Source organism: Rhodotorula toruloides, assembly GCF_000320785.1.
Source record: "Rhodotorula toruloides NP11 unplaced genomic scaffold Scaffold10, whole genome shotgun sequence".
NCBI lineage: Eukaryota > Fungi > Basidiomycota > Microbotryomycetes > Sporidiobolales > Sporidiobolaceae > Rhodotorula > Rhodotorula toruloides.
Genome location: NW_015622970.1, coordinates 318,055 through 342,352, shown reverse-complemented (window position 1 = coordinate 342,352; position 24,298 = coordinate 318,055). Strand labels below are relative to the sequence as shown.

The 24,298-nt window shown below is 63.2% G+C and overlaps 10 protein-coding genes across 10 annotated transcripts; 4 read left to right on the top strand and 6 right to left on the bottom strand.

Moving 5' to 3' along the window:
• Positions 1–104: 104 nt before the first annotated feature.
• Positions 105–1,091, bottom strand: RHTO_00758 (mitochondrial large subunit ribosomal protein L49; the record flags this gene model as incomplete). The annotated part of the gene is made up of 3 exons (XM_016414442.1): positions 105–630; positions 699–894; positions 962–1,091. 3 exons carry the CDS (start codon positions 1,089–1,091, stop codon positions 105–107), a joined length of 852 nt encoding a protein of 283 aa, XP_016273598.1.
• A 67-nt stretch (positions 1,092–1,158) lies between these two features.
• On the top strand, positions 1,159–2,904 carry RHTO_00757 (tRNA binding protein; the record flags this gene model as incomplete). Its single annotated transcript, XM_016414441.1, has 8 exons — positions 1,159–1,272; positions 1,340–1,519; positions 1,578–1,673; positions 1,733–2,171; positions 2,249–2,359; positions 2,419–2,466; positions 2,526–2,560; positions 2,623–2,904. The coding sequence occupies 8 exons, from the start codon at positions 1,159–1,161 to the stop codon at positions 2,902–2,904; spliced, it is 1,305 nt and encodes a 434-aa protein (XP_016273597.1).
• A 163-nt stretch (positions 2,905–3,067) lies between these two features.
• On the bottom strand, positions 3,068–3,528 carry RHTO_00756 (cytochrome c oxidase, subunit VIIa; the record flags this gene model as incomplete). Its single annotated transcript, XM_016414440.1, has 4 exons — positions 3,068–3,129; positions 3,297–3,319; positions 3,381–3,439; positions 3,514–3,528. 4 exons carry the CDS (start codon positions 3,526–3,528, stop codon positions 3,068–3,070), a joined length of 159 nt encoding a protein of 52 aa, XP_016273596.1.
• A 599-nt stretch (positions 3,529–4,127) lies between these two features.
• On the bottom strand, positions 4,128–4,652 carry RHTO_00755 (cytochrome c oxidase, subunit VIIa; the record flags this gene model as incomplete). Its single annotated transcript, XM_016414439.1, has 4 exons — positions 4,128–4,215; positions 4,294–4,309; positions 4,376–4,418; positions 4,614–4,652. The coding sequence occupies 4 exons, from the start codon at positions 4,650–4,652 to the stop codon at positions 4,128–4,130; spliced, it is 186 nt and encodes a 61-aa protein (XP_016273595.1).
• Positions 4,653–4,896: 244 nt separating this feature from the next.
• Positions 4,897–7,244, bottom strand: RHTO_00754 (glycoside hydrolase family 16 protein; the record flags this gene model as incomplete). The annotated part of the gene is made up of 15 exons (XM_016414438.1): positions 4,897–5,013; positions 5,077–5,095; positions 5,169–5,181; positions 5,250–5,263; positions 5,330–5,479; positions 5,595–5,660; positions 5,718–5,834; positions 5,887–5,929; positions 6,011–6,019; positions 6,076–6,205; positions 6,257–6,334; positions 6,391–6,401; positions 6,463–6,697; positions 6,751–7,002; positions 7,056–7,244. The coding sequence occupies 15 exons, from the start codon at positions 7,242–7,244 to the stop codon at positions 4,897–4,899; spliced, it is 1,443 nt and encodes a 480-aa protein (XP_016273594.1).
• Positions 7,245–7,476: 232 nt separating this feature from the next.
• RHTO_00753 (transcription regulator) lies at positions 7,477–11,012 on the bottom strand (the record flags this gene model as incomplete). Its single annotated transcript, XM_016414437.1, has 4 exons — positions 7,477–7,667; positions 7,730–8,296; positions 8,353–9,733; positions 9,792–11,012. 4 exons carry the CDS (start codon positions 11,010–11,012, stop codon positions 7,477–7,479), a joined length of 3,360 nt encoding a protein of 1,119 aa, XP_016273593.1.
• Positions 11,013–11,712: 700 nt separating this feature from the next.
• RHTO_00752 (SR-rich pre-mRNA splicing activator) lies at positions 11,713–13,571 on the bottom strand (the record flags this gene model as incomplete). The annotated part of the gene is made up of 7 exons (XM_016414436.1): positions 11,713–11,787; positions 11,849–12,352; positions 12,411–12,842; positions 12,982–13,092; positions 13,162–13,182; positions 13,298–13,369; positions 13,533–13,571. The coding sequence occupies 7 exons, from the start codon at positions 13,569–13,571 to the stop codon at positions 11,713–11,715; spliced, it is 1,254 nt and encodes a 417-aa protein (XP_016273592.1).
• Positions 13,572–13,837: 266 nt separating this feature from the next.
• Positions 13,838–15,436, top strand: RHTO_00751 (sorting nexin mvp1; the record flags this gene model as incomplete). Its single annotated transcript, XM_016414435.1, has 6 exons — positions 13,838–14,005; positions 14,103–14,354; positions 14,411–14,824; positions 14,908–15,015; positions 15,080–15,248; positions 15,321–15,436. 6 exons carry the CDS (start codon positions 13,838–13,840, stop codon positions 15,434–15,436), a joined length of 1,227 nt encoding a protein of 408 aa, XP_016273591.1.
• Positions 15,437–17,454: 2,018 nt separating this feature from the next.
• On the top strand, positions 17,455–21,131 carry RHTO_00750 (white collar 1 protein; the record flags this gene model as incomplete). The annotated part of the gene is made up of 3 exons (XM_016414434.1): positions 17,455–18,697; positions 18,755–20,437; positions 20,497–21,131. The coding sequence occupies 3 exons, from the start codon at positions 17,455–17,457 to the stop codon at positions 21,129–21,131; spliced, it is 3,561 nt and encodes a 1,186-aa protein (XP_016273590.1).
• Positions 21,132–21,855: 724 nt separating this feature from the next.
• RHTO_00749 (UDP-glucose 6-dehydrogenase) lies at positions 21,856–24,115 on the top strand (the record flags this gene model as incomplete). The annotated part of the gene is made up of 8 exons (XM_016414433.1): positions 21,856–21,879; positions 21,987–22,035; positions 22,378–22,642; positions 22,722–23,064; positions 23,124–23,366; positions 23,450–23,717; positions 23,820–23,896; positions 23,963–24,115. The coding sequence occupies 8 exons, from the start codon at positions 21,856–21,858 to the stop codon at positions 24,113–24,115; spliced, it is 1,422 nt and encodes a 473-aa protein (XP_016273589.1).
• Positions 24,116–24,298: the final 183 nt, after the last annotated feature.

The window sequence follows — 24,298 nt, the reverse complement described above, 5'->3', positions numbered from 1 at the left end:
GCGGGTCTCCTTCTACTGGGCGGAGTCTAGAAAACGCAAGCAAGGGTCAGCCACGGCGACGAACTGCACAAGTCAGATTGTGCGCACCTCAGCGAGACGATCGCTCACGCCTGGCCCAGCTTGATGTCGCCGACGCGGAGTTTGGTGAAACCCAGCTTGAAGCGGAGGGTCCGGTGGTACCCCTTGCGCTTCTTGAACTTCTCAACCGTAAACTGCTTGCCCTTGGTGTGCTCGAGGACCGTCATGTCGGCCTGGACGACGTCCTGCGAGAGGTACGGCAGGCTGTCGGGGTGTCGCTGCCAGTCGCGCGGGACGCCGTCGACGTTGATAACGCGGGTCATCGGTGGTCGGAGGGTGATCGGCACCTTGTTGGCGGCGAGTTGGGCAGAGGAGGCGATCGCAGCTGTCGCGGCGGGATGCATGCGGTCCTGGCCAGCGCGGAGGGTGTAGTCGCGCGAGCCGACTTCGAGGATGCGGGTCAGGGCGAGGCGGTCGCCGACCTTGGTGTTCTTGAGATTGGGAACTGTGAGGACGTCGCCGGGCGCGAGGATGTAGCGTTTGCCCATGAACAGGGCGACGATGTAGTGAGAGGGTTGGGAGCGGAGGAGGGCGAGAGCGGAGAGTTCAGAGCTGCGCGGGGGCACTTCAGGGTCAGCTACAACGGCGCTCACACATCGGCAGAGTAACGCAGGACTCACGCAGAGGCAGACGATTGAGGGAGAGGCTGGGAAGTGAGGGCGTTCGGGTGGGCGTAGTGAGGAAGCGGTCCAGGAAGCGACGACTCTGCTCGCCGTGCTGCTGCCGCCGAGAATGCCCGTGCCGCACCCTGCTGCCCTGCACACGCCGTACACGCCGCTGTCCGCGAGGTCGAGGCGATCAAGCGCGACGATGAAGCTGCGCGAGAACGACGGCACCCGGTGAGCTGGCGGTTAGCTCTATGTGTTCGTGAACTCCTACCCACCTAGTGACCGGCTCAACATGCTGCCTGGTGCGGTTGCGAGCGAGTCGCAGAGCAGTGAGATGGCAGAGGATTCCGCGACGAGGTCTCCCTCTGCCAACTCGCTCGCCAGCGCTCCCGAGTGCCGGTGCATGCTCGCTAGAACCGCTGCTGGACTCTCGAGTGCCCTACACAGACACCTGTCAACTTCCGCAGCTCGAATGGCTCCCTCGCTCACCCTCTCCTCCTCGACTCCTGCCGGACGAGCTGCGACCCTCATCAACGAGGTCTACGGCCAGTACGTGCCCGACTTAACCGTCCAGCAGGGCGACAAGGTGCGTCCCAGCCAGTCGCTGCTCTTCTCGCGCCTGGCGCTGACCCACACTCGCCTACATTCGCCAGGTCTCCCTCTCGACCGGTTCTTCGGAGGTCACCTCGCTTGCAGACGTCGCTTCCCAGCTCTTCGAGGCGGCAGGGAAGACGAATGATGCACTCGGTGCCTTGGAGGAGCAGCAGACGCAGGCAAAGAACTGGCTGAAGAAGGTCGAGGAGCTCGACGTCGAGAAGCCGGAGGAGCTCAAGGTGCGTTCCCTGTAGCTTTGCTATCGTTGACAGTTTGCTGACGCACGCTCCTGCTCAGGCTGTCGATGCTGAGCTCACCTCAAAGACGTACGTTGCGGGCGAGACTTTCACTGCGGGCGACTTGGGCATCTTTGCAGCCGTCCACCCGTACATGGTCAGCACTATCGTCTCTTGAAGCTATCGAACGCTACTGACATATGCGAGCTTACACAGGCCCAGGCTTCCCACTCGACCCTCCTCTCTCACCCCGCTCTCACCCGTCACTTCGACCACATCCAGCACCTCCCACTCGTCTCGACCGCCCTCGCCCGCTCCGCCACCTTCTCTCCATCCGTCGTCTCCATCGACGTCAACAACGTCCCCGTCGTCGAGATCAAGCCCGATGCGAAGGTGAAGAAGCCCAAGGCTGGCGAGGCTGCCGCCCCTGCTCCGGCTGCTGAGGTCAAACAGGCGCCGGTCGAGAAGATTAAGAGTGACAAGGTCAAGGGCGAACAGAAGGCCAAGGCTGCGGCGCCGGGAGAGGGCGAGAAGAAGCCCAAGGGTGAGAAGAAGGAGAAGTCGCCCAAGGAGAAGAAGCCCGCTGCGCCTGCGCCGGTCGCTGAGGCACCTGCGCCTTGGATGGTCGATCTCCGTGTCGGCAAGATCGTTGACGGTGAGTTGCTGGCTAACGTCGTAACTTGATCGGCTTGAAGCGGTGTGAATTCACTCGTATCCTTCGTCCTCTCGCAGTCAAGGTCCACCCGGACGCCGACTCGCTCTACGTCGAGCAAATTGACGTTGGCGAAGCCGAGCCCCGTACGGTCGTCTCGGGTCTCGTCAAGTACAAGACCCTCGACGAGAGTGAGTCCGCTCGAGTCCCCTCCTTGACCGGAGCACCGCTTACCAGCTTCACCTCGCAGTGTGCAACGCTACCCTCATCACTGTCTGCAACCTGAAGCCCGCAAGCAGTGCGTTCTCCTCCTCTTTCCTCGACTCCGACGGAGCTGACCGGGACTTGCGACTCCAGTGCGCGGTGTCAAGTCGTTCGCCATGGTCCTCTGCGTGCGTCGACTCGTAGCACCTCCCGAGACCCCCCGCTGTGCTGACTTGACAGCTCCTCGCAGGCCACCTCGCCCGACGGCAAGGACGGCGGCGTCGAGTTCGTCAACCCTCCCGCAGGCTCTCAGCCAGGCGACCGCGTCTACTTCGAAGGCTTCGCCGACAAGCAACCTCTCGACCTGCTCAACCCGAAGAAGAAGATCTTCGAGACTGTCCAGCCCGGGTTCACCACGCTCGAGAACAAGGATGCGGCGTGGGTCGACAAGGAGTCGGGCAAGGTGCACAAGATTGTTACGGACAAGGGTGTTTGCGCTGCGCCGAACTTTGTTGGCGCGAGTCTGTCGTAGAGCGGCTTAGGGGAGAGTCTGGGGAATCTGAAGCACAATCCGCATCGGATCTGTGCCGAAAGGACATCTTCTCTCGCTCTGCTGTCAACGGATGCTTGGATAGCCGCGAAAGATCCGAGCGCGCAGCCTGTCCCTCGCCAACCGTCTATGCCAGTCAGCCGGTCTACGCTTCTCCAGCCTGCTTCCGCCTCTCCTGCTCCAAATACCACTCATCTCGGCGCCGCACTGCCACCAAATCGTCAAGCAAACGTCGTCGTCGGTCATCGAGGGGTGCGAGGACAGTGGGCGGGGCAAGGTCGTACGAATAGAGCAAAAGTCTCAGTCGATCTCGTTTTTCGAGGGTCCTGCCCGAACTCCAGCGCGTGTGAGCTGTCAGAGAACGGAGGGCTCACCTTGGGGGATGTGCCAGCCGTACCTGCGTCGGCAAGCAAGGAAGGTGAGCCAAGCCTGAGGGGCAGGAAGGAGGCGGGACTCGCCAGAAAATGTAGCCGCCTGCTAGACCGCTTGAGATACCGAGTGTGACGTGCTTGATGGCCTGTCATGAAGGAGAAGGACGACGGCGCGATGGTGAGCCAGCAGAAGAGTAGGAGCGCTGCGAGCAGACCGCACCGAGCGCCGCAGCATGCCGTGAATCGGAGCGATGGCCATACTAGCTTGTCCGTTCGAGCGCTTAAGTGTAGTGGAAGAAGGAGAACCAGCAGGAGCGCCTCAGTCAGCCATACCGCCGACTCCATCCTGCTCCTTCTGAGGCCTGCCAATACCCCGCGCGGAGAAGTCGGTGTCGGTTCGAGCATGAGCGAGGCGCGGACCGGGGACTGATCTGTCGGTAGCGTGGGAGCCGGAGAATGGCGTGTGATCGAGAGAAGGAGAAGCGAAGGCGGAGATGGGAGAAGCGGTCGCTGAGGCCCGCACATGCAGGCGTGGCCCGGTAGTCGTCGAGGTCCAGCTGCGCCGATCCATACAGTCGTCAAGGACGCTGGTCGTAGGAAGGCGGCTGCGGCGGCGGGGTCAAAGGGGAAAGGAGAGAGGCCGCAAGCACGTCGACCTCGTCCTCCTCCTCCTAATTCAGCTTGGCCCGCCAACCCGCCAGCGGGCGACGTCGTTCGCTCCTCATAGCGCCATCGTCACTCGACAGTCGAGCCGACAAGGCCGGAAGGTCACGAAAAGGCCATTCATCCATTGCCAACCTCCGAGACTTCCCGTTGGCCATCCTCGACACCCGTCTACTCCGACTCCGCCTTCGCCTTGTTCTCCTGGTAGGCGAGGTACCACGCGTCGCGGTTGCGGACGTTGGGCAGGTGGACGCCGTACCTGTGCACCATGAAGGGAGGTCAGCGGCAGTGGAAGGACGGAGGGAGGTGTGCCGTTGATTCTGCGCCCGCAACTGACCAGAACGCGTAGCCGGCTGTGGGCACAATCCAAGGTTAGCTTGCGTGCATCATGAGCTACCCAGCAAGGAATCAGGACGCACCAACGACACCACCGCCAAGGCCGATGGAGAGGTTGGTGAGGAGCTGGCGTCGCAAGTCGGGGAGGCCGCAAGCAGGTTGCAGTCGGTTCGCAGGGGTAGATGCAGCAGTCAGGAGAGCACGGCGGGCCAGGCGAATGTCGGGAAGAGGGAGAGGAGCGGATCGGGGAGGATGGTCTCGTCAGTCGTTGTTGGTCTCGACGGCGGCAGGGCGCGCTGCGCAGAGTGCGATGGGACTCACGTGCTTCCTAAGCATGCCGGTGATTGGTGCAATGGCCATCGCTGCGGTGTGTTGTGGGCTGGTTGCGCTGGGCGAAGATGAAGAGGCTGCTCGTCTGTCGGCGGAGACAGTTCACACCCCTCGACGGGCTGGCTCTGCGACGCTCTCGCGAGACTCTACGGAGGTCTACAAGTCTGACCAACCAAGTGGCAACCGCTCCCGCTTCGTCCCGCCTCTTCCGCACCCTGCTCTCGCTCGCTCTCCTCGACTGGCTCTATAGACCTCGTACATTGCTGCTGTTGCGCTAAATCGAATACACCTTGATACTCGCAACCTCCCACCAGGCGTCATTGAAGTGCGTCGGGTCGGCGACGTAGTCTGCGCAAGTTGGCGCTTTGGCAGAGCACTCGGACGGCCAGACCTGCGGAGGACAAGTCTCAGTCGTGCTCTGGAGGCTCGCAAGATGGAAGGTGCGGCGACGCACTGCGCCAGCCCAGTCGCCGCTGATATGGAGGCGCAACGAGAAGGAAGTCAGTCCAGCTTCTCCCGCAACTTGCGGAAAAGAGGAGGATGTACCACAGCGTTGTGTCTAGGACGTCGAGCAGCACGAAGTCAGCTCATATGTGTGCTATCTGGCGGGAGCGGAAGCGAGCGCACCGAAGATGAGGGTCCTGCCGGTCAACGAGCGAGGCTGTCAACGACGACTCGTTGCGAGGATCACACTTCCGCCGACTCACTGGTCTTGGAAGTACTTGCCGATATCGCACGAGCTCTTCGGCCACCTCGCGCTTGGTTTGCCCCAAGTCGACATGTCAGGCGCACCGCTCGCGATATTCTTCGGCAAGTCGGTCCCGCCGTGCGACCAGAACCAGATGCTGATGGCGTCGCTGGAGAAGAGTGTGGCGAAGACACCGCCGCCTGCAAGACGGAGGAGTTAGTCGTAGTCGAGAGGCAGGAAGGAGTGAGCAGGGCGCGCCGGCTTTGTTGAAGGGAGCGCCGTACGAGTTGGACGCCGTCTCGCTGTACGAGCAGCCGGTGTTGCCCTTGGTGTGGGCGTTGCAGTCGTCGCTGAGGATGAAACGCTCAGCTTACGGCTCAAGGCGAGGACGCGCAAGGCAAACTCACTTGGCTGCAACCGCTGTACCGGTGATGTCGGGGCTGCTTGCTCGCTTGCAGTCCGAGTCGTTGACATGCAGCGTGTACTGGTTGACTGTCGCTTCGTGCACCTGCTCGACGATGTCGCTGCGAGGGGAAAGCGTTAAATACGAGAGACGGCAGCAGGTCGGGGGCGCACATCTCGCCTCCGGCGGGCCAATTGGGTCCGTTACTCCACCACGCTGTGGAACCTCAGCTCACAGGTCAGTGGACGGGAACAGGAGCCGGTCAGGCGGCGCGTAAAGCGAAGAAAGGGGAATTACCTGGCCAAGCTGCACGACCGAGGAACATCAGCAAGCAGATCGCGAGTGAACTGGAGCGCACGCACTTGCACAGCCGGTCGGCATATGAAGGATATCAGCGATAATGAGCGAGTTGATCTTGACCGCGTCCTTCGAGTGCAACCGAATGGAGTTGCGAGGCGCTCCGCTCGCCAGTTTCGTCGTGTTGTCCACTCTCTGCACATGCTCGTGAGTAGGAGAATATGCAGGGAAGGGAAGGAAGCTGACCATGACAGCGGACTTGGCACTCGTCGAAATCAACTTGTTGCTCGTCGCGGCGCTCGAGCTGAGGTAGGTGACTTGGCCCTGCGATCTGAAGTCAGCGAGGCTCCCATTATCGCGAGGCGGCGACACGAACGCACATGCGTCGGGTCTGCAGCGACGAGGTTCAGCAACCTTGCCTCCTCGTCAGGACGAATCAACGCAAGACGAACCTGCCGTATCCCAGAACGTCCAGCCATCGAAGAAGGTGGTGCCAGCGTACGTTGTGACAAGCTTGTACGGACCTCCTCCTCCTGCAGGTTGCGAAGCCGCAGGCGTCGCTGCGGAACTTTTCGACGAGCCTTGGGAAGGTCCGGCGCTCGCGGCGGGACTGCCAGAGCTGGCGGGCGCGGTAGCGGTAGCGCTAGCGCTCCCCGATGAAGGAATGTCCTGCAATACAGGAGAACCCTGCGAGAAACGTCTGTCAGCGTAAATGGGAAATCGCAGAAGAACGAACGCACGGTCGGATCCGTCGCGAGATCCGTCGTCGGATTGTCGCCTCCCCCAGCACCGCCCGCTCCACTATCACTGCTCCCTCCCGCCGGAGACGACGAGCTGGCAGATGGAGAGCCAGCAGAAGAGGACTTCGTCGCGAAAACGATGCCGACGACGAGCGCGAGAAGCAGGACGGCCCCGCCGACACCCAACCAAGTTATCTCTGTCCGCTTCTTTCGTCGATGTCGATGGTGATGTACATCGTCGGAATCGTCGCTCTGTCGGAGGAAGGTCAAATCTGGGCTGGCGAAGCGCGAAGGGAATGACAAACGCTCGACGCCTCCGATACTGTGTCCTCCTCATCGCTGTCATCTGTATCCCGCTTGTCGCCTTTCTCGCGACGCAAGTGGTCGTGGGAGGAAGCGGTCGACTCGTCGTCGGAATCGTGCGAGGAAGACGAGCCAGTCGAGTCGCCGTCGCTCGAGTCGTCTCGTCGGCGAGCGCGAGCATGCCGACCCATGTACGTTGCAGCGCCAGCGTGTGGGACGTGAGAGGGAGGGAGGAAAGCGAGGCGCGACAGGGTCGAAAGGTCCGCGGACTCGGTCGGATCAGCCGAAGACAGGAGAGGCGGCGCCGGCGAAAAGACGATGTCGACGTCGAGTTGAACATTGCGGATGGGGTGCAGGAATAACACAGAACAACAGCTGGATGACGGAGCGGAGAATACTGACCGGGAACCAAAAGAGAACGCTTCATTCAAACTCTTCCTGCTTCTCAATGTCCATCGCCTCTTCAAGCTTGGCGGTGCGAGCCGAGCGGCGTGTTCCCGTCGCACGAGTCGGCGGTCTGGGCTCGGCACCGTTCGCAGCGTTGGAACGGCGCGAGGTGGACGGTCTTCGGGCGACAAGGGACGGCACCTTTTGGTCAAAGTCGAGATCCTCGTCTGCAGCGCGAGCGAGTTAGCAACGCCAAGGGAGCGAGAGTGGACGGGCAGCAGGAACGCACAGAATGCCAGGTTGCCCGCCTGCTTCTCCTCCTTGTCTATGTTGTCGAGATCAAGGTCCAAGCCCGGCACCTCCTCATCTTCTTCGCCAAGCTCCTCTATGCCGAGCTGCGCCCTCATCTGCGTGATGTGCGAGCGCAAAGCCGAGATGGCCTTGTCGCGGCGGTCGATCCGGTCGCGAAGGATATCGAGGTACTCGTTACTCCGCCGTAGCAAGGCGACCTTGCTGACACCTTTGTTCGGGTTCTCCGGGTCGATCTCGCCGTGGCGCTGTCCACCGACATTGCCGTCACCTGGTCGTCGGTCCGCCTCGTCGGTGTACGGGAGGATAGGCGGCAAGATTCGGCGCAGCTCGTCGAAGCACAACTTGAGCGAGTCGCGGCGCTTCTGCTCGGCGACCTTATGCGACGAGCGACGAGTCTCGGCGGTGGCGCCGGAGGGTGTCGCGTTCGTCTGCAGCTCCGACTGCATCGAGGGAGGCAGACCAAGCAAGTCAGGTCCTCGTCCGTCGAGGATGTTCTCGTAGTTGCTCTTCGCGGCTAGGCGGCTTTGCGCATCGGGTGCAGCGCCTACAGAAGAAGAGTCAGCAGAGTCGGGGAGAGCCAGGCTCCGAAACGAGACGCACCGCTGCCGAGGAGAGGCTTGATCTTGGGACTGGGTCCGATGCGAGGACTCGGCCCGACCTTCTTCGCACCCTTCTTCGCCCCAGTCGCCGTCGACGATCCAGACGAGCCGCTCCCGTCCGCCGCAGTAGGCGAGTTCGACTTGCCCTTGCCCTTGCTCTTCGCATCGACCGGCTTGAGTGCAGGCGACGGCTTAGCCGAGGGGGTCTTGCGCGTCTTTGGCGCCTTGCCGCTCGAAGAAGGCTGCGGAGGAGGCATGAAGTCCTCCTCGTAGACGGGCGCGGAGGAGTCGGGTTGCGGGAGGAGAGCCGGGCTGTTCTGCAGCGACGAAAGGGCCGAGGAAGACGGCTCGAACTGCTGGCCGGTAGGATTGGCGACAGCGTTGAGCGAGGGCGAGAGGGAGGAGATGCTGTCGACGTTGAAGTCGGAGGCGAAGTTCATGAAGGAAGCGGGCGTGACGGGGTTGTAAGACGAAGGCGGCGGTGGCGGACCCATCGGTTCAAGCTGGTAAGGTTGCTGCTGCTGGTACTGTTGCTGCTGCTGCTGCTGTTGATACTGTTGCGCCGACTGCTGTTGCTGCGTAGGCGGTTGGGCAGAGAAGACGTGTGAAGGGAGAGCCGGGGCGGGGATGGGCTGCCCGTCTTGGCAGACAGCGTACATCGACGGAGGCGGGTGGACATGGTGAAGCTGATGTTGCGAGGCGGGCAGATCGACGGGACTAGGCGTGTCGACGCTCGCAGCGCTGCCGTTCGCGCTCGAGTTGGCCGATACGTTGGTCTGGTAAACGTTGCCCGCCTCGTTCGGCGAGCCACCCTTCGTTGACGAAGCCGCAGACGAGACCCCGCCGCCGTTCCTTCCGCCCTGCTGCGGTCCGAAGAACGGCGAACTCGTCGCGCTCTTGCTGCCGCCCATAGATACCCGCTTGTCACCGCCATTCGTTGCGCCGGTAGACTGCGTTTTCCGTCGCCGCCGGTCGAAAGCTGAGTCGGGCGTAGGCTTGATGAGCGGGCTCGGGCGAGTCTTTTTGCTCGAACTACTCGCTCCGCGCCGACCTGCACCAGCGCCCGTGCTCGTCCCGGCATCGGACGGGCCAAGTCGAGGCGAGAAGTAGGCAGTGGGCGAGCCGGGCGGAAGTTGGGTCGAGAGCGCGCCGACACCGTCGACAAGCCCTTGAAGCGAGTTTCGGTGCGCGTGATGGGCGCCTGAACGGGGCTGCATGTCGCTGCCGTAGAGTTGTGGGCCCAGGGCGGGAGAGGTGAGGGGCGGGAACAGGTCGGCTGGCGAGACCATGGGGAGAGGGCCGACGGACGGAGGGAGGGAGGAAGCGGCGGTGAAGGCGGAGTGAGGGGTCATGATAGGCGACATGGCGGGCGAGAAGATGAACTGCGTGAGAGGACTGTCAGCGTGGTCAATAAGATGCCGCAATGGAGCGGGAACGTACCTCGTTGTCCCGGTACGAGCCGTCGATGCTGTTGCCAGCCGTACTGCCGCCGTTCTGCGGCATCTGCAACGGCTGCATCTGCTGTTGGTGTTGCTGCTGAGCATGTTGCTGATTCTGCGCATGCTGATGCTGCTGAACCGCCGCATGTTGCGCCTGCTGTTGCGCCTGAGCCTGTGCATGCGCCTGAGCCTGAGCCTGTGCGCCCGCCTGCAGCTGTGCGTTGAGAATCAACTGCAGCGCCGCCATCTGCGCCTGGATCGGGATTGCGTTCTGCTGGGCCTGCAGGAGCGCGGCGAGCTGGGCTTGCGGGAGAGCAAAGACCGGCTGGACGGGCGTCGCGCTCGAGCCGGGCGGCGGGGCAGGGTATTGCGACTGCTGTTGTGTCTGGTGGGCGTAGGGAGAGCCGGTGGTCGAAGTCTGAGGGTAAGGCGACGGGTGACCCGAGCCGGGGTACGCTGGCATCGGACTGGCGTGTTGAGACGAAGAAGGGTGGGAGAAGGACGCTGGTGACTGAGGAGGCATGTAGTGCGAGTGGGGTGAAGGGTGATGGCTGTGCGGGTGAGGAGGCTGCTGCTGTTGTGGCTGGTACGAGCCGGAAGGCGGGCCAGTCGGGGTGGGCGTCTGGCTGGTCGAGACGCCCGTCTGGGCGAAAAGCTGTTGCAGTTGTTGCTGCAAGTCGGGCACGATCTGGCCGCTCGCGTCGACGCCGCCTGGCGGCTGCATGGGAGGAGCCTGACCTTGCGGCGAGGACTGGTGCGAGCCGGATTGTTGCGAGGCGGGCGAGGCGACGGGCGCGGTCGGGTAGCTCTGCTTGAGATGCTCGAGGAGGATCTCCTGCGCCGACTTGGCGCCTGCGAGCCCCTCCATCCCATGCGGACTCGACCCGTCTCCCATCCCGTTCCCGAAACCCATCAGTCCCTGCGTCAACGCACTCGCGTCCATCCCGCCCCTCGAGCTCGACGCATCCGGACTCATGACGTTCGTCGTGAACTCTGCCAGCAAGTCGGTCAAGTTGGCCGCCTGGTGTCCGCCGGCTGCATTCCCGCCCGTCCCGTCCAACCCGCCCGCATCCTGCGGCGAGCCCGGGAAGCCCGTCGAGTTGCTCGCGAGAAAGTCATGCAGGGCCGAGAGCGAAGGGTCGAGGAAGGCGTTGTGTGCGTTGTTCGGAGCGAAACCGCCCGAGGAAGTGGGCGACGGGTGTGCGCTCGCGCTGTGGTCCATCGCTCGGCGAGACCGGTCCTCCTGCTGCTTCTGAGACCGTGTAAGGCGTCTCCTAAGCGCTGCGCTGCCGTGCCGGGGTGTGGTGGGCGGGAACAGGGCGAGCTTGCTGATGAGGACAAGGAGCGGTGACACGGGTCCGCGGACTGGCGACGGATGTCTGGCTGAGCTTGTACGGTCCCAGGCGAGCAGACGACCCTTCCAAGCGAGCGAGCACGAGCGGGTGAGCGGTGTTAGACGAGGGCGAGCAGGTTCCCCGTCTCGCCAAAACAAATCGCTCGTCTCGCTCTTGCTTCCCAGCGAGTCTCTTGTGCAACTTGCTAAATGCCAGCAGTACCACTCCCACCGCGTCCAGCACAACCGGTTCAATGGCGGCTCCGGGCGAGATCCCCGAGCGAGCGAGCGGCGAAACGGCAAAGTCTCCGCGCGGTCGCGTTTGTTAGGCATGCTGATCGCCTCGCCACGACAGGCTTTGAGCCCCTTCGTCCCGCAGTTTAGCGTCGTCGTTATCGCCGCGCCAAGCAGAGCCGGGAAGGGCGAGCGAGCGAGCATTGCGTTCAGAGTCGCCGAGCGTGCGAAGACAAAGTAGCGCAGGCCGTCGTCGAGGATGACCGGCAGAATCTGCGTGTCGGGATCGTAGAAATGTGAGTGCAACGAGATTGTTGCAGCGCTGGATGAGCGCAGTGGAGTCGCTCGACGGCGTCTACTGTTGCGACGACCGCCTCGCCGCCTCGATCTTTTTGCGCAGGAGCTTCTCCTTAAGCTCCGACTCCTGGTTCTGCACGAGCCATACGGTCAGTACAAGTCCTTACACAGGACGAGTTCGAGAGCAGACGCACTCCTGCACCACCTGTCGATGGCTTCTCCTCGTCCTCCTCCCACCTCGACTTGGGTCGTCCCGCATCCCTTGTCGGCGGAGGGGTCGGCGACCTCCCGCCATCACCCCTTCGTCGCTGATCATCGTCGTAACGGCGGGCACCGCGAGGCGAACGTCGCTCGTCTCGCTCATCATAGTCGCGCCTCTTCTTCGGGGCCGGCGAAGCACTGCGCCTCCCTCCCTCTCCAGGCGACGGCGACCTCCTACCGTCTCCACCACGCCTCCTCGGCGGGCTCCTGCTCCTGCTGCGATCGGGACTCGGACTCCGCCTCGACCTGCGACGAGGCGAAGGCGAGCGCGAGTACGAGGGCGAGCGGTAGCGGCGTCTATCTGAGCGGGGCGGAGGAGTGCGAGAGAGCGAGCGGGACCGGCCGCGCGGAGGAGGCGAGATGGAGCGGGTGCGAGAGCGGTAGCGGCGGCGCGGGGGAGGGGTGACGGAGGGCGAGCGGCCGCGAGGTGGAGGGCGCTGTGGGAGAACCTGTGTCAGCACAGACCTGGAAGGCTCTCGCAGAGGTAGTGCTCACTCGGTTGCTGTAGGCATCATGGTAGCCACCGCCTCCTCCTCCCGCGCGGGGACCGTAACCTGCGTCTCGCGACGGTCCTCCGTAGCCTCCTCGACCACCACCTCCTCGGTAGCCCTCATCGCGCCTGTCATCAAACCTCCCAGGCGGGCCACCTCCACCGTACCCACCCCTACCGCCTCCTCCCGGTCCACGCCTATTCTCCCTCTCCGACCTCCTAACCTCATCCATCCTCTCCTCCTGCCTCCGCTTCAACGCCTCCTGCTGCTCACGCTCCCTCATCTCGCGCTTCTTCTCCTCGAGCAACTCGGTCGGGACGCGGAGAGGGTTCGATTGGGCGGAGAGGAGCAGGTCCCACAGATGGTTCATGAAAGCGGCGGTCTTCGATTCGAGGAAGCCGGTGAGGAGGATTTGCATGTTCTTGCCGTCGACGACCTGTGCGCGCAGGACGTGAGAGGCGTCAGCTTGCAACGGCGAGCTCCAGCGAGTTATGAAAGGGTTTCTTTCGTAAAGTCGCAACTCGGTATCCGCGCACACAAGCGCTTTCGTGTCACGCAGAAAACGCACGACTTACCGGATTCTCAGGGTCCTCGAGTAGGGAGTAGATGTACTCGATCAAGACGTCGTCCTCGAAGCCCAGCAATTCAATGACCTTCTTCGTAATCCATGGCTTCATGACGCCCATCTGCAGGGCCGTGGACACGTCTGTCAGCTCATGGAAAAGGAAGCCGGAGTGAGAGGAGCGGAGACGCACCTCGACTTTGCGCATGTCCACCTGCAGAAGGTGTGATGGAGTCAGCGTGAACAATCACGTTATCTTCGACCGCGAGAATACCGCGCTGCACCAAGCGGGCAACGATGGTCTGGAGCGCATTGTCACGCCAACTCACCTTGGTGTCGAACGAAGGAGGGAACTGGGTCTTGCGCAGCAGCGCGGACTGCTTGTCCTTGAACCGCGGGTCCTGCAGCGTCACACATCCAGCAGCAGAGAACAGGCAGCGCCACAGACAAGCAGGCGAGGCGGTGGGCGGCACACGAGTCGCGAGGTTGATGAGGATTCGAGGAGGAGGACAGGAAGCGGTCAGCGGTCATGCGCGCTCGCAAGAGTGGCTCGCTCGGACGCACCTGATCCAGACTTGTGCCCCTGAAGAAGTTCGAGCCCATCCTGCCGTTGTCGAGGGTCGAATCGTGAGGCAACCCTCGACGAGGCGTTCTCTCGCCTGTCCCGCTCACCCACTCGCTCGCTGGAGGAAATGGCTTCGTACGAGCGACCTCGCACATACTCTTACAGCAGCTACTCGAACGGCTGGGGCACGCAGGACACGCCGCCGCTCTCGACGACCCTTCCCCCACCCCTCGGACAGACCTCGTCACCGTCGCAGCTCGACTACTCTGTGATTGACAGCGCCGATGGAGCTGGGGCGAGTGGAATGGAGGGCAACGGGCCCAGCGGATTTGGCGGAAACATCCTGGGCGGACGGGACGGCGACGAGGCATGGCAACTTCCCGCTCAGAGTCGGGTGCAACTCGCCTTGAAGGGTGATATGGAGGGCTCGCTGTTTTCCAAACACCACGTGTGGCTCGTGATCCAGCCAGAGGTGCGCTCGCTTCGCCTTGACGACCTTATCTCGCTTCCCTCATCGCTCGAACCGCTCTCCCTTTCCGACGCTGACTCCCTTTTGCGCCCTTGTACAGCGAGGAACGTCGGTCGAACGGCGCTACTCGGACTTTGTCTACCTCCTCGACGCGCTCACCAAGCGCTACCCCTTCCGGCTCCTCCCCTCCCTCCCGCCGAAACGCATCCAGCTGCAAGGACGGTACCTCGCTGCGGACGATCTGTTCCTCGAGCGACGACGGAAGGGACTGGAGAGGGCACTGACGGCGCTGACGAGTCATCCGGTTATCAAGCACGATGGGTTGTTGGCGACTTTTCTGAACGAGCAGACCGTGTGTCCTCCCTTTCCTTACCTCCCTGTAGCTAGAGCTGACAGTACTCGACGCAGGACCTCACGCTCTACCGCAAAGCCCACCCCTTCGATCTCTCTGAAGAATCCCACACGCGCACCCTCTCCCCCTCGGACCTCTCCAAGCTTCCCCAGGACCTCGACTCGCGCCTCACCCTCTTGCGGCAACGGATCGCCCCGCTAGTCGAGCACTGGACCCGCATAACCACAACGCTCGACCGACTCGCCCATCGCCGTCTGAACCAATCAAAGGAGTACGAGGCGTTCAAAGAGTCGCTCGAGGCGGCTGTGAGGGTCGAGAGGGAGCAGGGCGCAGAGGCATACAAGCAGAGGATGGTCGAGCAGACGGAGAGGGAGGTGCTTGCGACGGCGAGGGTGGCGGGAGAGGTGGGCGAGACGGAGGGCGCGAGCGCGAGGAGGAAACTCGAGACGGTCGTCGAGGAGGTCAAGCGGGTGCGTCGCGCCTCTCTCTCGCTCACATACCTGGCTATCTCGGCTTCCGTGACTGAGCGTGCACGTTGATCCGTGACGCACAGCACCGCGAGATCTACGTCAACTTGCGCGACCTCTTCGCGCGGCAAACAACGCTCGGCATCGACAATGTCGACAAACTGCGCAAGCGCGTCGAGACCAACACCTCCAAGGTACCTTCTCCTTCCTCCCCTCCGCTCTCCCTCTCCCGCCCGACTCGCTCACGCTCGCTCGCAGCTCTCCATCCTCCGCACCGCCTCCCCCCGCCCGCCCACATTCGACGCAGACGCCGACCGCCTCACCTCCCTCATCGACGCAGACCAACGCTCGATTGACCAGCTCCTGAGAAGGCGAGATTTCGTGAGGTGGTGTGTTTGGGAAGAGGTTGGCTGGGCGTTTCGATGCAGTGCGTTTGCACCTCTCGCTTCTCTCTGACCCGTGAAAATCCAGACCACTGATGGTGCGTCGTGCGGGACAGCTTCGCTCCTCTCCCTCGCGCTCAAGGGATACGCGGCGGACGAGACGGCGTATGCGAAGAGGCTGGCGGAACAGTGGGGCGCGTTGGCTGAGGCATTGGGGCCGACGCAGCTGTGATGTGAGGCGAGTTCTGGACGTGTCGTAACTGGTCAGTCGTTGTAGCCTTATTGACGGACGAGTCGTAACCCTCGTTTCTTTTCTTTCCCGAGCCCACGAGTGAATGATCAAGCGAGCGAGCGATCTCCCAGCTGTTGGCCACTGGTCATGATGGTACGAGCACTTTACGAAAACGAGACAAGCCAGCAACAGCTCCGGAGATCGTCAAGAGAGAGCGAGCAGCGTAGAGCTACCTCGTGTCCGTGCGCCGTGAGCGAGCTTGGCGGCGCGCCGACGCGGCTCCTCTCGCCAGAACAGCTGTGAAAGAGCGTGCTGAGTAGCACGAAGACCCCTGCGAAGTGAGTTACGACGCAGGCGAGCGCGGGTATAAACACGCGAGTGGCGGGGGGTGCTGGAGGAGCGGGAGCGACAGCGGCGACGGTCTCTTTGTCGAGCACGTCGTCGAGCAGTCCCAGTGAGCCGGTGTGCGCCGTCTCACAGCGTACGAGGGAGAGTGACGACGGCCGCTTCCTCGACGAGGCCGACTTGGGCTACGGCGGGAGGGTGAAGCGAGCGGCGACGCAACTCGTTTGGTTGTCTGGCTATGTGCAATCGAGAGTGTGGTCGTTGTGGTCGACCCCAGCACCCGCCAGACCCTGTAGCCCTTCCCTGGCGATGGCTGGGAGCTGTCGTCGAGCGGGGTCGATGGAGAGCGACGGCGAGAGAGAACTCGCACTCACCCACACACCGCGCTCGCACCCAGTCTCGCTCGAACAGCTGCCTCCGACTACGCTAGGCCACACAGAGCAGACTACCCGCAGCCACACACCCCGCGCGCGACTCTCGCAACTCGCAACCCGCAACCCGAGTCGACAACCCAGCCGGTTCGCGCCCTACCACGTGAGTCGCACCGAATCCGCTCTACAGACGTTGTACAGTGGCGCTGGGACAGGTTGGACTTGTCCCGACACGCGTACGAGGCGACGACAGCCCTGTCCCAGCCGGACCCTTTCATCAACCAGCACAGCTGACACCCGCTCGACTCGCCCTCGTCGCCCACCCTGGCGTGTAAAACAGCGTACAGTACTCTCCGAGGGACCCTAGTAGGTGCGTGGACCACTCGCGGGACCAGCAGGGACGTGCGCGCTGACCCTCCTCGCGCGCCAACCTCCACCCAGGCTTCAAGCTCGCCGCCAGCACCCGGCCAGCTCCCTCCCAGCGAGGACCTAGCTCGTTCAGTACAGCACACCCGGCCTCGAGTTGCGTCCGATAATCGCTGTGAGTCCCCAGCGTCAAACACCTGAGCTTCCTTGTCCGAGACGCCACCACCTTCCTCCGCGACGGAGAGCTGACCGTCCGCGCGTCTCCCGCGCGCTCCCTTCCCTGCAGACGCCTGCCGCGGTCTCTGTACGATAGAGCTCGAGTTCCTCCCTGCTCTTGACAACCAAGAAGAGCCGCCTGGGACACCCGCCTCCGTCCAACCGGATCCCACCTCGGTCTGCTCGTCCCCGAGCAGGTTCGTCTCCCTTCTCTTTGCGCCCGCCTCCTTCGCACGGCACTGACCATGGATTGTTCGCGTCACGCAGTCACCACCCACTCGTAGCTAGCCTCGACTAGCGCACCCCTTTACCCGGAGGAACCGACGTCTCACGCCGCAGCCTCTTTCGACAAAGCGCGTCCGATAATCGCTGTGCGTCCACCTGTACCACCTCTTCCTCGGTACCGTACTGACCACGTCGTTTCGCGCAGACGCCAGTCGAGAGCTACGCCGTGTCCACGTCCTTCCCCTCCACCGACCTGCCTCACCCAGCTTCGGTATCGACGACGCTCACGATGCAGCCTTACCAGCCGTACCAGTACGGCTCACTGTACGACGACGGACAGCGACAACTGCAGCACCAGCAGCAGCAACACCAGCAGCAGCAGTACCAGCAGCCGAACCAGCAGCAGCGCCAACAATCCTACCCCCCTCCCCAGCCTCCTCCTCCCTCCCATGGCTCGCCTCTCCCTCTTTCTACAACCCCGGCCCGTCCAGCTCCATGTCATACTACGACGTCTCGCCCGCCCTCGCTCCCGCCTACGGCTCAACCTCGATCGACCCTATCGACGCAGACTACGGCCCCCAAGCGCTCTCCGCCGCTTCGCCCTCCACCACAACCGACTTTGACCATGCCATGGCCGACGCGGTCGACAACGAGGTTGACAATATGCTCCAGTCGAGCGGGTTGAGTGGGTTTGCAGAGGTCTCGGGCTCGGTCTCGGGGGCGAGGATCATGTTTGGTGCGGATCCGCCTCAGGCTGAAGTCGTGCCGCGAAGTTATAGCTATACGGCTCCCGGAGGCGGCGGCGGCGGAGGAGGGGGAAACGGGACGGTCTTGACGGCGTACAGGAACGGCGACGGAAGTGGCGGAGGCGTCATGTGGAATGGGCCTGCGCAGAACGGGTCGAACGCGCTTGCCGAGGCGTTCAGGCAGCAGCAGCAGTTGCAGCAGCAGCAGCAGGCCGGCATGTCGGCGGCGATGGATGCGTTTGCGCGCCTCAGGGCGGGCAGTATCTCCATCACGCCTTCGGCCGGCGGTCACCAGCAGCAACAGCAACGCCCTCAACAGCAGCAACAGCAGCACCAGTCCTCGCTGAGCGCGGCGACCCGTGCGCGGCTGAGCGCCGCAACACGCACCGTCTCGTCGCCCGTGTTGTCCATCGCGCCCGGCGCAATGATGGGCTCGTCGTCGAGGCAGTCGTCCGCCCAGCAGGCTCAGTCGCCTCGGCCAGAAGCTCCGCCTAGCGCTGGCGAGCCTTACCCGTCCTACGACCCGGCCAACCCGATCTACGACTTGTACGGCTCGTCCTACGGCGCTGTCCATATGTTGTCGCCCCAGCAGCAGCAGCAGCAGCAGCAGCAGCAATATCAGCCGCCGGCGTCGCGACGACAGTCGATGCAGCAGGTTGACCCCGCGCCCTTCTCGCACAACCCGACCGCCCCTTCAGACCCTTACGACCCGAAGGCGCTCGGCTTGCCTATGCCTCCTCCCCGCACGAACAACGGCTCGACAACCGCCAACTCGTACCAGAACATCTACTCGACGAGCGGGTTCGACTTGATCGGTATCCTCGCACGCGTCGTGAACCGCAAGAACCCGACGATCGAGATTGGAGCGGTCGACATGAGCTGCTCGTTTGTCGTTGTCGACGCGAAGAAGTTTGACCAGCCGATCGTCTATGCCAGCGAGACGTTTGGCAAGTTGACGGGGTACGCGACTGAGGAGATTGTCGGGCGGAATTGTGCGTTCGCGCTCGCTCTTTGTTCGCTAGTCGTGCTGACGCTCGTCACTCTCGCAGGCCGCTTCTTGCAAGCACCTGGCGACCAGCAGGTCGTGCAGGGCGAGAAGCGACGGTACACGGACGGCAACGCCGCGCACCACCTCCGCCAGCACATCGTCCGCGGCGAGGAGACGCAGGTTTCGCTGATCAACTACCACAAGAACGGCAAACCCTTCATCAACCTCGTCACCTGCATCCCCGTCTCGTACGACGACTCGGGCGACATCTCGTTCTTCGTTGGCTTCCAGGTCGACCTCGTCGACCAGCCTGCCGCCATCCTCGACAAGATGCAGAACGGCTCGTACGTCGTCAACTACTCGGTCGTCCACGCCACCATCGCCCGCAACCCCTCGGTCATCTCGTTCGACCCGGCGATCGCGCTCGAGCAGCTCGAGGACACGGCGCACAACGCGGCGCAGCACGCGCAGTCCCATGCCGCGCAGGCTGTCGCCAAGGCCGGCGCTGCGGTCCACCAAGCGCGCGAGCAGCTCCGCACGGACGACCCGAGCGAGCTGATCGGCACGGTCGCGACGAACGGTGTTGCCGGACTCGCGAACGAGACACTGCGGCGGCAATTCATGCGCCTCCTCGTCGAGCAGAGCGACGACCTCATTCACGTCCTCTCGCTCAAGGGCGCGCTGCTGTACGTCTCGGACGCCTCGAAGCACCTCCTCGAGTACGAGCCAGGCGAGCTCCTCGGCAAGACGCTCTCGTCCTTCTGCCACCCGTCCGACATCGTTTCGGTCCAGCGCGAGCTCAAGGACGCCGGCGTCTCGGCCCACCCGTCGGTCAACCTCGTCTTCCGCATCCGACGCAAGAACTCGGGCTATGTCTGGTTCGAGGCCAAGGGCCGCCTGCACCTCGAGCCCGGCAAGGGGCGCAAGTGCGTCATCCTCACAGGCCGACCGCGCGAGGTGTACAAGATGTCCTGGCGCGACCTCGAGCTCGCTGGCGGTGTCGGCAAGGGCGACTACGAATTCTGGGCCAAGGTCTGCGTCGACGGTATCTTCCTTGCTGCGACCTCGTCAGCGGAGAAGGTCCTCGGCGTGTCGAACGTCACGGTCGACATCGTCGGTAGGTCCATCTCGGACCTCTCGCGACGGACGATGAACGACTCGGAGCGGTTCATGAGCGCCCTGCTCAAGGCGACCAAGGGCGAGCCGACCAAGGTCCAGCACTCGATCACGCCCGTACCCGGCCGCGCGCCCATCGAAGTTGTCACCCGCTTCTACCCGGCGCGCAGCGAAACCGACCCCGTCATCGTCACCTCGCCCATCCTCACTCCCGTCGGCGGCAAACAGGTCGCCGTCATTGTGCAGATCAGCTTGGCGTCGGACGAGGGCGACAGGGCGCGACGAGAGGCGGCTGCCATGAGTTCGGCTTCGAGCTCGATCAACTCGGGCGAGTCGGTCCTCAGCGGCAGCAAGCGGAGCGGGAGCAGCGGAGGGCGAACAGTCGACACTGCTGCGACGTCTGCGGCGGCGGCGGCTACGACAGCATCGGCGTCGTCTGCCGGCGTTGCCGTCTGTGCGCCCGTCGTTGCTGCCGCGATTCCCGGCACAGGTCCGCCCGGCCTCACCTCGTTCTCGGCCGTTCCGAGCACCTTCAAGTCTCTCGCGACGTCGTCGAGCGTGTCGGACAACGTCTTTGACGAGCTCAACGTGACCCGTGGCACGAGTTGGCAGTTTGAGCTGCATCAAAGTGCGTTCGACGTCTCTCTCTCCTCCTTCCCCTCCGTTGCTGACCTCCTGCTCTGACAGTGCGCCTGACGAACAAGAAGCTGCGAGAAGAGCGCGAGGCGCTCGAGACGATCAAGAAGAAGAAGGCGATGCACGCCAAGGCTCCTCCGCCCAAAGCCGGCACCGGCCAACGCTCCTGCGCCAACTGCGGCCGCACGAGTTCCGCCGAGTGGCGCTCGGGACCGACAGGCCCGAAGACGCTCTGCAACGCGTGCGGCTTGCGATGGAGCAAGGCGCGGAGTCAGGCTGTTGCGGCGGAGAAGAAGCGCAAGGAGGAGGAGGCGGCCAAGGCGGCCGAGGCGGCGGGCCATTCGTCGAGCGACCCGCAGTCGCGGAGCAACTCGCGCGACTCGACCGCTTCGGGATCGGGCGCGAGCACGAACCCGACGACCGTCATGCCCTCGCCGATGGCGTCGTACCAGCACCAGTTCGCCGGCTTGTCGCCTCACTCGCCTGGGTGCGCGCCGCCGTCAAACAACGTCAGCCCGCTCTCGATGTACCCGAGCATGTCGATTGCGCCGTCGCACTCGAGGCCGCAGCTCGTCCACCAGGCCTCGTCCGGCCTCCAGCACGCCTTTGCGACGAACCCGCAGTCGATGGTGGGTATCCACTCTTCGTCACATCTCGGGCACCTCGCGCAGCACGGCCCGACATGATCGCCGTCGAGCGTCGCCTCGCCTCCTCCGCCTGTTGTCTCGCCTCGCCTCGCCTCGCCTCTCCCGCCTCCTGCCTCCCTCCCTCTCGCTCGCCCGCGTTGCCGACAACGCAGCCCTATGACCATATCGCCCATTCCCCACCGTACATTGCCCGCCCTATTTAACCACCGTTTGTTGCCACCACCGCCTGCTGCACCCCGAACCTGTCGTTGTCGCTCCCGTCACCCATATACACGCCTAGACGGACCGGACGACTCCCCCTTATTCTAATTCGCTCCCCTTTCGCATTTCCCGCCCTCGCCGTGCGTTACAGTCGGCCGGGCTTTTTACCCCCCCCCCCCTGCCTCTCCCACCCGAGTCCTTGATCACCCGCGATACACGCCTGTCCTTTCTCCTCTCCTCGTCGTCGCCCCCGTCCCTCTCTCGCCGTGTGTGTGTGTGTATGTCCCACCACCCCGTCGTCGTCGTCGTTCCTCGTTCCTCCCTCCTCCTCTGGCAGGCCAAAATCTGTATTTCCCTTTTACCCGCCGATTGACAGAGAGTCTCCAGAGAGTAACAATACAGCCTAGTAAGCCTTTGTCCTAGCTCTCGTTGGGTAATTGTGCGTCGCGTTCAAGCGCGCGCACCTCTTCCCGCGCCCGCTCCCGCTCACGTCTTCCCTCTCGCTCACTCTCACGCTCGCTGCTGCTCTGCTACGCTATTTGGCCATCTCGAAACAGCAGCAATGGCATCCCAGATCACTCCCGTCGTGCGCTCCCTTTCCTCCCACCCGCTCGTCTCCCCCTCCTCCCGTCGAGACACGTTCGCCCGATCAGCGCCCTCACTCACTCCCTGACCGCGCTTGGGTGCTCGCAGCAAGTCAAGAAGATTGCGTGCATCGGTGCGGGCTATGTCGGCGGACCTAGTGAGTCCTGCGTTTGTTCTCTGGGTCGGCAGCGAGGAGAACGGGACGAGGTGGTGGTCTACGAAGGGTCGCGCTGTCGGCTCAAAGGCTGTGACAAGAGGGCTCGCACACGCACACGACAGCACGGCTGCTCGCTTGCGGAACGGCTGCACGCATCTTGCGCGAGGGGACCAGGCGATGGGAGCGAGGCCTGAGCGGCCGAGAGAAAGGGCCAGCGGTGTCTTGCAGGGCGCAGTGCTGACGCAGTGCAGTGTACGGCGATGAAGCGAGGCAACCGAAGGATGAACGGGGCGAGCGGGATTGACCATACTGACCTTCCCATCCCCGCCTCTCCTTCCTCAGCCTGCTCGATGATCGCGCACAAGTGCCCGCACATCCAGGTCACCATCGTCGACGTCAACGCCGACCGCATCAACGCCTGGAACTCGGACACTTTGCCCATCTACGAACCCGGACTCGAGGAGATTGTCAAGGCCTGCCGCGGCAAGAACCTCTTCTTCGACACCGACATTGACAAGGCCATTGTCGAGGCAGACCTCATCTTTGTCTCGGTCAACACGCCCACCAAGAAGAGCGGTGTTGGCGCGGGTTACGCCGCCGACCTCTTGTGAGTTGCCGTTGCGCCTCTTCACGATCTGGCTGTGCCTTTCGGCGTTATGCTGATCTTGATCCTCGAACTCTCGCAGCTACGTCGAGCTCTGCACCCGCCGCATCGCGTCCGTCGCCACCTCGTCCAAGATCGTCGTCGAAAAGTCGACCGTCCCGTGCCGCACCGCCCAGTCGATGCGCACCATCCTCGAAGCCAACTCGCGACCAGGTCTCCGTTTCGACATCCTCTCGAACCCCGAGTTCCTCGCCGAGGGAACCGCCATCAACGACCTTGCTCACCCCGACCGCGTCCTCATTGGATCGCTTGGGACGCCCGAGGGTCGCGCGGCGCAGGCTAGCTTGGTCGACGTTTACGCCAACTGGGTCCCGAGGGAGAAGTGCATCACGACGGGCTTGTGGTCGTCGGAGCTCACCAAGCTCGTGCGTCCCTCCCTCCCCTCGCATCTGTCCCGCGAGACTGACCTCGCTCGTCCCCGCAGGCCGCCAACGCCATCCTCGCCCAGCGCATCTCATCCATCAACGCCCTCTCGGCCATCTGCGAAGTCACCGGCGCCGACGTCGACGAAGTCGCGTACGCCTGCGGCCTCGACAGCCGTATCGGTCCCAAGTTCCTCAAGAGCTCGGTTGGATTCGGAGGGTCGTGCTTCCAGAAGGACATCCTCAACTTGGTCTACCTTTCGGAGAGCTTGCATCTGCCTGAGGTCGCGGACTACTGGAGGCAGGTGAGTCCGCGTGAACCTTTCTGCGCTCGAAGTCTGGCGCGAAAGCTGGACTCGCTTGCTGAGCCGGTCAATGCGCGTCACAGGTCATCACGATGAACGAGTACCAGAAGCGCCGTTTCGCGCAAACGGTCGTCTCGAGCATGTTCAACACGATCACGAACAAGAAGCTCGCCGTGCTCGGGTTCGCGTTCAAGAAGGACACGGGCGACACGCGCGAGACCCCTTCCGCCACGGTCTGCCGCTTCTTCCGTCAGGAGAGCGCCAAGATTAGCGTGTACGACCCCAAGGTCCCGGAGAAGCAGATCTTCCTCGACTTGACTGAGCCAGGCGTCGTCGATGATTCGGAGCAGGGTGAGTCCCAGGTTTCGTCCGTTGCGACAGCGGGTTCTGCTTGAAGCTGCCTTGATGGATGGCGAGCTCCCGTGCTGACGCTCCCTTCGTCCTCCCTTGCAGTCAAGAAGCAGGTCACGGTCTGCAAGTCCGCGATGGAGGCGTGCACCGGCGCCGAGGGTATCTGCGTCCTCACCGAGGTTCGTTCACTACCCTCCCACCTCCTTCCTCTCTCCGACTGACCCGCCCGCCGCTCGCGCGCACAGTGGGACGAGTTCAAGACTCTCGACTGGTCCGCGATCTACGCCTCGATGGCCAAGCCCGCGATGGTCTTTGACGGACGTGGGATCCTCGACGCGGACAAGTTGCGCGAGATCGGGTTCAAGGTGTTCAGCATCGGAAAGGGCGTCAACCTCTAGATTCTCGCGCCTCGTCTCTCCTCGTCTCTCGTTTCCCTTTGCAGTCTTTCCCTTCGTCGTGCATGTTTCCTCTACACACCTACTCTCACTCTCTCGACTTTATTTCGCCCGCTCGATAGAGCTCCCATTCCCGTCCTCAAGATGTGCCCCTCCCTAGAACTCTCCCTCGCTCAGCATCTCCTT